This window comes from Neolamprologus brichardi, chromosome 15 (assembly GCF_056152115.1).
Source record: "Neolamprologus brichardi isolate AB-2024 chromosome 15, ASM5615211v1, whole genome shotgun sequence".
Lineage (NCBI taxonomy): Eukaryota > Metazoa > Chordata > Actinopteri > Cichliformes > Cichlidae > Neolamprologus > Neolamprologus brichardi.
In genome coordinates, this window is record NC_142118.1 from 771538 (window position 1) to 785718 (window position 14181).

General features: G+C 44.4%; 1 protein-coding gene across 6 annotated transcripts in view; it reads left to right on the forward strand.

Moving 5' to 3' along the window:
* Positions 1-14181, forward strand: part of cdc42bpab (CDC42 binding protein kinase alpha (DMPK-like) b) — a 76000-nt gene that overhangs the window by 27687 nt on the left and 34132 nt on the right. For all 6 annotated transcript variants that reach the window (XM_087852669.1, XM_087852664.1, XM_087852668.1 and 3 more), the window contains exons 2-5: positions 2335-2426; positions 7256-7339; positions 9713-9808; positions 10409-10557. In XM_087852669.1, the coding sequence (XP_087708795.1) occupies positions 2335-2426; positions 7256-7339; positions 9713-9808; positions 10409-10557 (421 nt within the window). The remainder of the gene's footprint in view (positions 1-2334; positions 2427-7255; positions 7340-9712; positions 9809-10408; positions 10558-14181) is intronic.

Consider the following 14181-nt stretch of genomic DNA (forward strand, 5'->3'; position numbering starts at 1 on the left):
TTCTATTTAGAGTTTGTTCTCAAGAAGTCACTTTAGGTGCAGTCAGTCTCCAGAGTGGAGATGCTTGTTCCAGTTTTAGTTTCCACTGATTTAACCCTCGAACACGAGAACCTGCCAGTATGGTGATGGTCAAAATTAATGGTAAAATAAACTGGCTGAAACTGGTTTTTGAACCTACGTATGTTTTTATTTTGTTTTTTCTGGTGACATGTGACTTCAGGCAGTTGGTCATGTGGTTTGCCGGAGCATCTCCTGAGGCAGTGGGATGCCACCGCCGGCCTGCTGTGAGCACGCAAACACATTGATGTCCAGGCTCTTTCTGCAGAGCACAGAGTCGTCAGTGTGGCACCTTTGGACCCCGTGTAGCTGCTCACATGTGGGATACGCAGACGTAGCTGTTGTTCGGATATGTTGTTTCTAGCTGTGTATCGAGTTCTTGGCTTTTATTTGTGTTGGCGCTGGCTCTGTCAGGAGGTTAGATAACGCATGAAAAAGCGAAGCAAGGACGCACAAGAGCGCTTTGTGAGAAAGAACTATTCGGCTGTGTCGCAGCCTTGTTTGTCATCGTTTCTGCAGACTTGTCGCATTTCCCCGGCTGCTTTCTGAAAGCTGGTTCCTGACTCCAAATATATCACGGTCGGTCGACCGCTAGACATTTCAGTTCAGGGCTTCTGGTCGACTTACGCTGCAGGAAAATTAATGATATGATTAAACATGTATTTCCCAGCCTCACGCAGCGTCACCGCCGGGTTGCTTGTGTGTTTTAGGTTTGTGGAAATGTGCGCCAAGACTGCTCCGGCCCTCGCTGTCTCTCTGCCCTGCGGTCACAGCGGGCCAGCTGTCGGCGGCGTCGGGAGGGAGTGTGAGGAAAACTGAGAGCTATGAGCGACCTGTTTGTTTTATATCGGCAGGCATTTCCCCGTCTCAGTGGGAGAAAGTCCTCTTCTCTCCTCAACACTGGAGGTTCTGTAAAGTTACAAACCAGACAAGTTTAGCTGGATGATCAGTCTCTCTTCCTCTGACACAAGCCTGTTGTACATTAGATGGAGATTTTGTCTTTTGTTAACCAAGAGTGCGACTGTATGTAAACATCAAACATGCCCTCGTGTTCGAATGCCTACTTGGATGTGTGCTAGCCTCGCTAAATGTGGCTAATAAAACTGCTGAAGCACTGTTGAAAAATAGGCATAAATAATTCTGATTACGATCATAAATCTATCAACTTTTTCAGAAAGCCATCACTGAAACTATCCTGACCTTGGTGAACTTTCAGCTCGTCCAAGTTATCCTTGGCATGCTGAGATCATGTAAACCAGGAAGTGGTTGAATAGCCTTCCACAAATGAGGGAAACGCTGACTTTGTGAGCCTTAGATGGAATCTGTGTAGCTTTGTGAGAGGACGTCAGCAGCCCTCACAGATCCCTCGCAGCTCCCCCAAACCAGGAACCGTAACTGCAAACCTAACAATAGCGCGCTTCATCGTTCAGCCTATCTGGATCCGCTGTCCTCTGCTGTAAAGACCAGGTGGTCACAAACACTTTAAAGTCCATTTAGAGGAACTTGGGGCCTTAAACGTGGCTGTTTCTTGTTATGACATAACGAACACAAGCGTGGCTCATTTCAGGCTCAAGTCTTTAGGCCTTCCAGCTTTGTTGAGCGCCAAAGGTGATTAGTGATGTCATTTAGAAATGTAAAACCAGACTGAGCACTCAGATTGTGACCATGGACTCTGAGCTTCGCCTAGATGCAGATTTGATTGGGTGGAGGTCTCGGGAGTTCTTCATCCAGTGTCCTCAATGTGGTGACGGGACGTGGAGCTCTGGGCTCCCTGCAGCACTTTCCTGCCTGCATCGAGCACCTCGGTGACGCTGCGGTGTGACGTCAGACTACTTCTCTGATACGGCCCCAAAACGGCCTTTGAGGTCGATCGGTGTTTTGCCATGATGTCACACACCTGTCCAGCCACGTTATCCTGTTTTTAGAAATGCTAAAGTGACATGTTAGTGCTACTGATGGCTGTCACTCGTACAGCGTTTATATAGTGTCGTTATCTTGGTTTTCTTCTTTGTATATCGTTTTCTTTACTGCACAATGACCATGAAACGTGGCTATAAAATGCTGACAGTCTCCATCATCCACATGTTTAGATTATGTGTTATGAATGGCCAGCTGTTTATTTGCTGCTTCGAATGCCGTTTACTTGGAGGTTGACGTCTGTACAGAGCAAAATTGAAAAGCTTGCACCAGAATGTTAACCATAGAAACTCCTCTGGTGTGTTTTTTGTTTTGTTTTTTAAATTTCTGACTTGACCTCCGTCTTCTTTCTCTCTCCAGCCAAACCCTTCACATCCAAAGTGAAGCAGATGCACCTGCACAAGGAAGACTTTGAGATCCTTAAAGTGATTGGACGAGGAGCCTTTGGAGAGGTAACACCTTATTTTAATTTCACACTCAAACCATTGCAGCAAACCTGCAGATGGATTCTCTCCCTTTACCTGTAATGGGCTCTGCTCTGATTGGTCACATGATCCGTGAAATGTCCTCCCTGAGGCAGAGACGACGTGATTAACGGACAATATTTCTCTTGAACCCCTAACACCCGTGTTATGCGAGCTGAGAGTGTTGTGGCGTTTCAACCTTGAATTCTTTCTGCTGCATTCCAGCAGCAACGCGTCGCATTGGTCCGCCGCACGAGCATGACTCTACTTGCAGCGTGAGCCGAGCTTGTTGAAGCTTCGCTCACACTGAACCTGTAAACAGAATGAAGTCGAGCTCAGAGGAGCCATCCACGGAGGGTTCATTTATTAAAACACTTCTTTTATGTGCCCGCAGGGAAGTTGAAACACATTTGTCACTGAGTTTCAGGTAATGATGTCAAAGCTGGGGAATGTTGAAGGGACAGATGACTGTTGGATAACGAAAGCTCGCGTATGCAAGCTGACAATGCTGCTTTGATATGATCGTCGTGAGCCCTGCTTCAAGCTCGCAGACAATTCATATCTGGCATTGTTATCCAAAATCTGTTGAAACAAGCCGGGGAATTCCTTTAAAGACGCTCTGATACACGGAACGAGCGAGAAATGTCAGTCGGTGTGGACGCGGGCGCTCCTGGCAGCACCAACATCAGATGCGGGCGAGCTGCTGGTAGGAGTCACGTGACGCCGTGCGTCTGTGTTTCGGGCTTCAGTGATGTTGCCTGACTCCTGAACGGAGCTGCCTCGTGGCAACTCTCCAGCGGCCTTCTCACTAAACCACATGTGTTTTTACGGGTGTAGCGTGGCAGAAAGATTAAGTTAGCTCAGGAGACATCGTGATTGTCCCGTGGCTCTACTATTTAATCAGCTCATAAAAATATACCTTATTTCATCAAACTGTGACCAGGCGCTTCATTTTTGTCAACTGGAGAAGGAAACAAGCCTTTCATTTGAAGCTGGCTTCTATTTCCACTGCCCCCGGGTCAAGAGTAACTGTGACTCGATAAAGGGAGCTGCAAAACTCGTTAACTCTTCCCCCCTTGCACGTCTGCTTGTGACCTTGTTTCTCTTTTCTGAGCTGAGCAGTTTCAGGCTTCAAGAACAAAACGACTGGGTGTGCACCAGAGGTTCGTGAGGGTGATCAGGTCACATCGTTAGTGATATATACTGACTGGTGAAATGGTCTGTTGTGCTGAAGAGTATAAAAGCAGTGCTGTTGATGCCGGTCAATCTGTTCCTATGATCACGAGCTCTGTGTAGTGACCAGATGAACCGGGTTTCACATACAAAGCTGAATGTCCTTCAGAGGAAGCAGGGTGAGTGGGAAAATAGTGGAAACTGTCCGTACAGTTGTTGCATGTCTTTAGGAGCCGTTTTTAGACTCATTCACAAATAAAAAATCTATTTAAAATGCTGCTGCGTGCCGCCTTCTAAAACAAGCACACAGTGTCAGCTTGGTTCGATCATGCAGCTACCTTCTGTGTGCCTTGCAGGTTGAATGCATTAAGCATTATTGTTTGCATTTTCTCGGAAAAGAGGGGTGACCCAAAACGTAACTGTCATTGTGCGTTAATAATATATGAATGATTAGTTTAACAGACTAGTATTTCCAGTTGGGGCCCCAACGTTCAAACACCTCGCTGGCTAACCGTTAACATCCCTGATGTGAATAAACACATTTCAGGCCTCAGCACGGCGTCGTGTTTTCCACATTTCCCTCATAAATAAAAGCTCACCTGGTCAGTTCTGGTGGACACGCCCCCTCCTGCCTGTTAAACCTGTGGAGCTAAATGCTGTGGTGACTCCTGTGAATGAGGCTGATCGACACACCTGTTAGTAATGCTAAATTGCTAATATCAAAGATGGATCTACTTTTTTGTGTATGTGACTAGGGCTGCCACGATTAGTCGACTATCAAAATCGTCGACGACTGATTTAATAGTCGACACGTCGTTTGAAGCTTTGTAAGATCACAAAAGACGCAGGAATAAGTAGTAGGATTTAAGAGTGTAATAACGGACTGAAACAGAAGATGGCAGCACTGCATGTACAAGGATGCCAGCTGCCGTTAAATCCCGAAGAAGAAGAAGCTGTGTCCCAGAATTCATAGCGCAGCCCAGCTCAGTTTCCAACAATGGCGGCAGCTAGTTAGTTTTAATATTACTCTTATTATTCTTTCTGGGTCACAAAATAAACGTTTAACATATTTTCAGGCGAGAATGTAGCTGTGTAAACCTCAAATATCTGCTCAGTTTATCAAGACACCACATATTTTCAAAAGCGCTCCGACGTTTTCGGAGACGTCTGTTAGCCACTAGCTCGATAGCTAGTCGGGGGCTAGGCTCACTAGAGCCCGTGAGAACACCGGACTCCAGGCACATCGTTTTCAAACCCACCGCCGTCTTTCGCTACTCAGGTTAAACATGATATATAAGTCACTTAGATAACTTAAAAATGTTATTGTTTGGCTTTTTTTAGTATTTTATTTGTTCCTGAGTAAATCGGTTTGGCTGAGATTAAAGTTATAGTTTTTACACAGCTGAATAAACGTCAAGCAGACAGCTGATTATCAGAAGTGTGAGATGCTGGAGAATTTACTCCGGTGTCCTGTTATATTTTAGATAGCAAGGAGTTTATTAAACTTCACCGAAACAATCTGCAAATTTCATTAAAATTTTTATAAACTATCATCTTGTCTTTATTTTTAGTTAGCACAGACCTTAAACACTTAAAGCTGTAAGCTAATGATAGTTATATAAAAGCAGATGCTGCTGGTGCAGTAAGCTGTACGTTTTACGTCCAATGGATGATGATCTGATTAGTCGACTATCAAAATAATCGTTTGTGGCAGCCCTATATGTGACTGTGCTGGAAGCAGCTGTAAAAATGATGGCTCATAATTGCGACTACGCTCCAGATCAGATATAACTGTTTATGATTTTGAACCATCTTTTTCATGTTAAGCACAGAGTGGTAAGGAGATGTGGTAGCAGACACAGGAAGCAGAGTAAAGTTAGCAGAGAGTCGGTCTGGAGAACACGCAGGATGTTTTGATTTCATCCTCCCATTGTCAGCAGCAGCAGAGAGATGGCGCAGATGCGTGACGCCGTGGAGTTTGCCTGATGAATGGACCAGTTTGTACTGGCCTGTTGCCTGTGAGGATGCTCCCATTAGGGACTGGGGTGCGTCTTCTTTAGCACAAAGGGCCAAGAGCTGCTCTGTCTGGTGTAGTTAGTGCCTGAGATGAGGGTGGAAGAGCTCGTTTGCTCTAAACACCATGTTTTCCTTGGACTCGCTGGCTGCCAGTCACTGCTATACATTTCTGAACTGCTTGTCACACTGAGTCACCAGTCAGCAGCCCGCATGCTTGTAAACACAACCTCTGTTGTTATTTCGCCAAAGTTTCACTAGTAATTTACTCGGTCTGTGGAGTAATGAAGTTAGCCGCTCTGGTCGGGTCCTTACTGATAAACTAATTGTGAAGACGGCGCTAACGGGGGGAGTGAAGTTATAAACGCAGGGCAGGGAGGACACGATGAAGAACAGGAAGGAGAGATGGAGGAAAGGACAAAAACAGCTAGACGTTGCCAGAAAAGTGCGCTCGCCCCGTCCTCCTCCTCTGGTGAGGGATCACTCGGGGAAATCCAAACACTGCAGGAATGTTATCATTGTATTGCATCAGTAGCATTAATTTAATAGACTGCAGACCCCTCTGTTGCACAGACTGACTTTGTTTGTTTCACTGTTTTTCTGCATCTTTGTCTCTGTATTTTTCTGCTTTTATAACGTCCTTATGCTTTTTCTACATTTAGGCTTATTTCAGTGTGGAGTCAGTTTCTAGTTTTGAATTTGGTCAACGAGGCCAAAGCAAATTTTCTTTTTCCTTTTGTGGGCCAGTAAAGTAGGAAAAAGAAGAATGAGAGAAATTAGCAGGGACATAAATTTGCATGAACATGCGTTTTGGCTGTCAGCTCGCAGCACAGCTGCCTGCGCAGCTCCTTTTTTGGCAAAACGCAAAGGCCGGAGCAAGTTTGTCAGAGCAGAGTGTCGCAATTATCACTCGGGAAAGTTGGTCTGTGAGAAGCTGCTGAGATTTATTGTTGTTAACCATCTGTATGACGCTAGCTCTGATAATCAGTATGCACTTAAACAGCTGATGAGACAAATTTTTCATTTTTTGATCATAGAAAACATTCAAGTGTCCAGCTGTGCAAGTCTGTGGTCCACACGGCGTCTCCAAGCAGGAAGTGACCGTAGTGTCTGCGGTCACTTCCTGCCCCCTCCCCCCACGCTGCTGGTTCTTCCGCCGCACCTTCAATGCTTTATTTTCCCTTCCTGGTCGCGTCTCATTCCCCTCCACATTTTTGTTTTCCACTCACCGCTTCCTGGCCCATATTGGATCTATTTTCGTTTTAATCCAGCGTTGCATGATTATCCCTCTTTTCATTTTCACTACGTGCGACTGTTTGACTTCTTGAGCTCTTCCTCTTTTTTCTTTGAACTCCGTCTCCATACTCATGGACTCTGATCTAGATCATTTAAAGTAATTAGATTACATTTTTCCTTAACGTCTGAACTGTTTATTCACATCTGTGCGATTGTTTTGTGCATCTGTGTTAGTATGATCACTTAAAAAGGATCCTTGTGCATCCACAGCCTGCTCTTTGTTGCCTCGAGGCTCAGATAATAAACGGATGGATCTTTGTAATTCGTCATCAGCCTCGCCGTCACACCGAGTATTAAATTCACTCTCATCACAGCTTTCTGTTGTCTTTTTGCAGGTTGCAGTGGTAAAAGTGAAAAACACTGACAAAGTTTTTGCAATGAAGATTCTCAACAAGTGGGAGATGCTGAAGCGAGCAGAGGTGAGTATCTTTGGTTACTCCAAAGTTTATATACACACAATATTAATAAATGTTGATCAAGTGCCTGTCTAAGCACAGAACAGGCCTTCACTTGCAGGTTCTTGCAGAGCTGCTTGTTGCATGTTTTTCTCATCGACCCGACAGTCTCACATTCTCGTCGGTCCCCTGGGCCTTCAGTCTTCATGCCTCAAACGTCACAAACCAAACGTGTGTGTGCGCACAAACGCCTGGATGTAGGAGAGGACATAAAGCAACACACAGACATGCATGACGAGCATGCTGTCATCGTGAACAGTTTCAGTTTCAGTTTTAGTCAGACTGCTCAGATTGAAAGATCACGGAGAGGTCGGTGTGTGTAAAACAGGAAAATGTTTGGTTTTTTATAAAAAGCTCCACACATCTACATAAATACAAAGCATTTATGCAGATTTGATTTCACATGTGGCTCTGCTGATATTGTAGGTGGGCAGGATGGATTAGGCTTAAGAAATCAGGTTATTTCCTAAATAACTAAACCTCCACATGTCATCAGATTTATGTCCAGACAACCTGATGCCTGATGGAGCCTCCTCCACCTACATCGTACAGTAGTGACCAATGTTCCCTCTAAGCTGCTGGCACGTCTCTGCGCACAGAAAATCTGTGTTGCCCACAAATAAAATATAACCTGAACTGAAATTAAAATTAAAACTTTAACAATTCTGTTTTGCAGTGTGAGTCAGTGACTGGCTGCTCCTGTATGGGATCAGAATGATGCCACCTTATCCCAAAGTCCAGCCAATAATGCGATTCACATTCGTATATATGCAGCTAATCAACGTGGTTGACAGGCTATGACAGCGTCCTTATGTGCCGGTGTTTTAGCAAAGCAGCTGATGTGGAGTGAAGCCACGTTAATGACAACGTGTACAACCATTGGAGATGTGAGCAGGACAGACGAACAACTGACGGACAAAGTGTGGACTTTATACCAGTTTTCAAATTGTGTTGATCGGCCACGTAAAACCAGAGTTATGATAAAAATATCTGCAATGTTTGTTTTTCTTCCTGAATACTGTCGTTGTTTATATTTACTGCGGGAAGAAACGGTAAAAACTGCGTTTTATAAGGAAAACGCTCGAAAGCCTGCAAAAACAAACCCCACCCCCCTCTTGCTTTCCTATTCGTCCAAAAATACACCATGTCGACCAATCAAAAATGATATGGCAACATGGCATCTAGTTGTTAAGAAACGGGGGAAGTTTTAGGAGTGACGGCGTGTTTGAGATGTGAGAGATTTGAGACGTTCAGCACAAATGTTGTGTAGTCAGTGTAGTTAGTGTGTAGTGTAGTTTTGTTGTGTGTGTCAGAACAATGAGGCGACTGCTGAGTGTTACAGGTGTTACAGCAGTGACACATCTGCTGCTGTCAGGCCTGCAGGTATCAGGCTGTTGTTCTCCTTCATCTCATAGTGGACACAAATTATTTTTTGGAGTGACAAATCTGAGGCCACAATTTGTGTGGCCTCAGATTTGATGCAGAACAGCTGATTGTTCTGTAAATAGTTTGAAATGTTTATTTAAAACCGCCTTGGCTGCAAATAAACTTTGTTGTTTGCATAACTCAGTTACTTTTTTGAAGAAGTAACTATATAATTAATTGCCCAACATTGGTCATTATTTACTGTATTTTGCAGACAGTTACAGACTCTCTCCCAGACCACAGACTCATCATACAGTCAGAGGTTTATAACAAAAAAAAGAAAGAAGAAGAAAGTTGTTTTTAAATTGGAGTTAGTTATTTTTACTTCCAATAGTGTTAACATGCTACACAGGTCAATGACTAGAATTTTTTACATTTTCATTGTAAGTGGGCTGAAGCAGTTAATTAAAAGTCGTCTAACATAAATGCTGTAATTTGATTATTTTAATAAACATGTAACTTGGATGATTCGATGCTGGCGTGACCACAGTGCACACGTCTGCTGTCGCTCACAGTGGTCAAAGGGACACTCAGGGAGTTTGTGCGTTCGCTCAGACACGTGAAACATTAGAGGGAACGTTGGTAGTGACGCCTACTTTTTGTAACCCTACATTCCAGTGTTCAGTGAGCTAAGTGGAGGCGAGCAGTCTTATCATATTTTTCTTAAATTTTAAATCTGGGCTTTATTCAGCTACTCGTTCCCTGAAGCAAACGACATGGGGCTGATTTCACGTGTTTAGCAGCAGCTTGGGGAGATTTTACAGCAGCCCTGTAAGAATGATCGACAGTCCAAAGGCGAGTTGCTAACATGCTCCCAGCTTTAAGCACACACTTGCATAGAAGATTGGGACCTTTGGCCTCACATAGTTTGCAGTACGTGTGACATTCATGGTTTGTTGTATCTCTTGCCAGACGGCTTGTTTCCGGGAGGAGCGGGATGTGTTGGTGAACGGGGACTGCCAGTGGATCACCACCCTGCACTACGCCTTCCAGGATGACAATAACCTGGTACGTCTGTATGTCTGTGTTAGATGAAGTAACTTCCCTTAATAATAACTGCTCTCCCTTTTTATTCTTCAAGCCTTTCATTTCATTTTTTAGAAAGCAGTGCTACGTCCACATGGTGGCTGGTGCATGCACCTTTAGCATTGTAGCAACAGACGTCACCGGGGTCAAAAACACTGACATAAAAGCCCGAGGGATGATTTTGGAGCTAACTGATTGGTCAGACTGCTTCACACTCCCATTGGCTGCTCGAGGCAGTCGTTCTCAGATTAACCTGACTTCTCTCCACGACCCTGAGTTCAAATGCCACAACTGGTTGTCATTCCATTTCCCACATTCCCAAAGCAAATGTTTTATCCCGAACACTCCCCAAGTCTTAAAAATATCCACGACTGCCCCTCTGACCATTTATTTTTAAATGGACCTGTAAAAGTGACATCATTTAGGTGTTTCCCCTCTGTGTGAAAGAAGAGATGGACGACTGTAGATTCATTTCTTGCAGCTTTGTTCTTGTTGTTTCAAAAAGGCTGCTCTTTTTTAGTTTGCCTCTAAGCAGTGCTGTACAGTTTCTGCTGTCTGACACGTTGGCGTCTGTCTCTGTAGTACCTGGTGATGGACTACTATGTGGGCGGTGACCTGCTGACTCTGCTCAGCAAGTTTGAGGACCGGCTGCCGGAGGAGATGGCCAAGTTCTACCTGGCTGAGATGGTGCTGGCCATCGACTCGGTTCATCAGCTACACTATGTCCACAGGTGAGAGGAAAGGTGTTTTGGCACATTACAAAATCAATGTGTGCGACTGTAGTGAGGCTGTGAATATGACCAACATCTCATCTCCCGATATAAAACATCTATCATCCCGATAACGATATAAATCACAAATGTAACATTTTCTGTAAATTCTGTGAATCTCGGGCAGCTCGACTTGCGTGAAGTGTTTCCAGCTGTGCGTCCTTTACCTGGAGTCGAGTGTTTTAACCGATGCATGAAACGATACATTTTTAGACATAAGTTGTAACGGCGCCGTTTTCTTTGTATTTATCACACGGCGTGCTGCGGGGAAAAGCCTGTTCAAACGTTGGAGTCTAAGCTTTATTTTTTAGCACCTGGCGGCTCTTTTTTAATTCTCATCCGTAAATACTCTGCATACTCTTTCACGTGATTCAGTTTATTTTGAAAAGTCTCAACAGGATCCTGAGCTTTATTGTGAAAGGTTTATGTGGAAAATAAACAAGCGGACACGCGACGGTTTTAGGCAAGTTTATTTGTATTCAACAACAAGGTGATTCAAAGTGCTTTACAGAGACATTAGAAACAAAAACAAATAAAAAGCACGAATTAAAATTGATTCAAACAAACAAACAAGTATATAAAATCAAAACAGATAAAATCAGTAGTTAAAATGTAAGTTTTTAAATTTAAGCTTAAGTGTGGATTTGGTGCTTTATTCAAATGCAGCTGAGAACAGGTGAGTCTTCAACCTGGACTTAAATAAACTGAGTGTTTCAGCTGATTTGAGGCTTTCTGGGAGTTTGTTCCAGATATAAGGAGCATAAAAGCTGAATGCAGCTTCTCCGTGTCTGGTTCTGACTCTGGGAACTGATAAAAGACCGGATCCAGATGACCTGAGGGATCTGGAAGGTTCATCCTGGGTCAGGAGGTCACTGAGGAGGTTACCATTGTTGTTGCTAACGACAACGCATAAAAACAGGCGCTTGTCCGTCCGTAGTGTGTTTACATTACATATAAGAGAAAGAGAGAACTTTAATAAATTAATATAGCCACTACAGTGACATCAAAACCATGAAAAAATATTGCTGTAAACAGTTTATTTTGCGACACCACGAAACAAACGACAGCGTAAAATGAAACGATAGACGTTTTTATATCGTCATCGATATACATCGTTATATCGAACTGCCCTAGTCTGTAATTATATTTGGGCAGAAGTCCTGATGATGGACGCATCATTCGTGCTGTGTGAGGATTTTGCTCAATGAAAATGAATAAACGCAAAACAGCAAAAAAAGTTTGATGTCAGGTTAGTCAGTGCTTTAGAAAATAACTGTAAGCTAGTTTGCTTGAAGAAAGTTGGCCTAAAAGGGGCGATGGTGAAGGTAGATGAGCTACAGTGTCAGACAGACACCACGGCCCAGTGTAGGAAGAATATTACGGTTTAAGAATAAATATAAGCAGCTGAAAATGGCGCAACAGCTCCACGTTAAGTAATCGCTCATTGCTGGAATTGAAAACAATCAGTGTGGCTTAATGAGATACTGCGGGAAGCTGTGATTCCAGTTACTGTAAAGAAGCTTGCACAATATCTAAACGTCACAATGAAAATGCTGCATACGAGGCTATTAATATAACACGCAAGCAGCAGACAACAGAACAAACAGATTGCATTTGCAAAAGTTTAAACTGGATTGGGAGAGCAGTGCAGTTACACCTGTTTACATCCACATGTCAGATATTTTCAGCTATAAAGGGCTTGATCTGGTGAAGCTCCTTTGTCTTAAAAATATACACGACTGCCCCTCTGACCATTTATTTTTAAAGCAACCATTAAAGTTACATAATTTAGGTGTTTTCCCTCTTTGTGAAAGAAGAGATGGACAGTTGTAGATTATTTTGTTGCAAGTATCTGGCAACAAAGCAGACCAGTCTTTAAAAGAAAACCTGTAATCTGTGCTCAGCACCAAATGGCTTATTTTAAAAAGAGCCGTTAAAAAGCGCAGTTTGCCTCAAGAGTTGCTCAAAATACAAAAATACAAAGGTTGAAGGACCTTTTTACTCTAATAGCGGCTGTAGCTAGCACCCAGAGCAGGGGTGGGCAGCTCCAGGTTATGAGGGCTGGTGTTAGAGCTCACCCTGAATCACATGATGAGTTCATTACCAGGAATCTGGAGAACCTCAAGACCTGTTGAGGTCATTTAACCATTTAAATCAGCTGACACATCTAAAACCTGCGGGACTTCGGCCCTCGAGGCCTGGAGTTGGACACCCCTGACTTAGAGCAATGTTACAGCGTTTGGCTCTGAGTTGCGGTGCAGTGTAGCTGACATGCATGACCCGACCTCGTCTGGTAGAGCAGCGTCTTTAGCTGTCATATCATTTCCAGTTGGAGACACTTTCCTCTCACTCATTTCAAAGACTTAAGAATAAACCACCTAAAAGCACATTGTTCAGAGGGCACAGCACGAGAAAGCCTTCTTCTCTCTGAAGTAGGTGCCAAAAGAGCTTTCCAGCCAATAGGAGGATGCCCTCGGGAGCAGGATATACAGTTCTTCCAGACAGGAAGCAGTCACATTGGCATGTTAACATAATTACAGTGTCGCTTTCGCCAGGGGGCTCGTCACAGCAGTTTAGTTTAGGGAGCAAGGGAGTGATGGATAGAGGGAAAGAGGAGAGATGGATGTAGAAGGGAGGGTCACGCTGCTCGGTATTTTGGGTGTGCCCCCAGTTTGTCAGATCTCTAATACACCACAGCAAACACACACACTCTGGGACATGGCAGCGCACTTATGGAGACATGTATATACACATTTCTAAGCATGAAAGCTAGCGAGTCTGTTCAAGGAGACAAGAGTGCCGAGCCACTAATTGCACAGTGCTATCGGGGGGGGGGGGGGGGGGGGGGGCAGTGGATGGAAAAGGGACGGGGGAGGAGGAGACAGCACTGCTTCTCTTCTAGTCCTCTTGTGGACTGGTTGGGACAATAATGATGGGGTATGGGAGGTGTGTGGGTGGGGGCGTGGTGTGCGTGCGTACCAACCCCCCCAGCTCCGCCTCCTGCTCTGCCTTCCACAGAGTCTCCGGGGAGATCTTTGTATGGTTGCTTTGTAGAGAGTGGGACAGCCAGACAGGTCCCCAGAGGAGGGCGTGTCCTGCTGAGCGGGCCCATCTGATGTGTGTGTTTGTGCGCACGCACATCAGCGTTTGTCCTGCTGACCATCTGCATGTGCCCGTTTGGTTCGTTTCCTTTTCCTATATGTAAGTTTAGGGCCGTATTAACGTGTCATTTAAAGGATTACACGTCTGTTTTAAAGCCCACCCTCTATTCATGACTCTGTGTCAGTGGCACTAAACACATAATGAAGCCAGTGTGAGGAAATGTAAGTGGGCAGACTGTCGCTCTGTGCATTTCCTCACTTTTTCTGCTGGGAGAATTTGACGTCCCACTCCAAATCTCAAGTGACCCATTATCAGGTCTGCACCAAGACCCCAGGTGCAGCGGCCATAAAGGGGCCGTTATGTTTACGACTGATGCTCCTGTTAAATAATCCTGGAAAATAATATCGTGGTGTTATCCACAGCTCGCTGACCTCATCAGTGTTTCTGTCGGGATCACAGGTGATGCCATCAGTTTTCATGCAC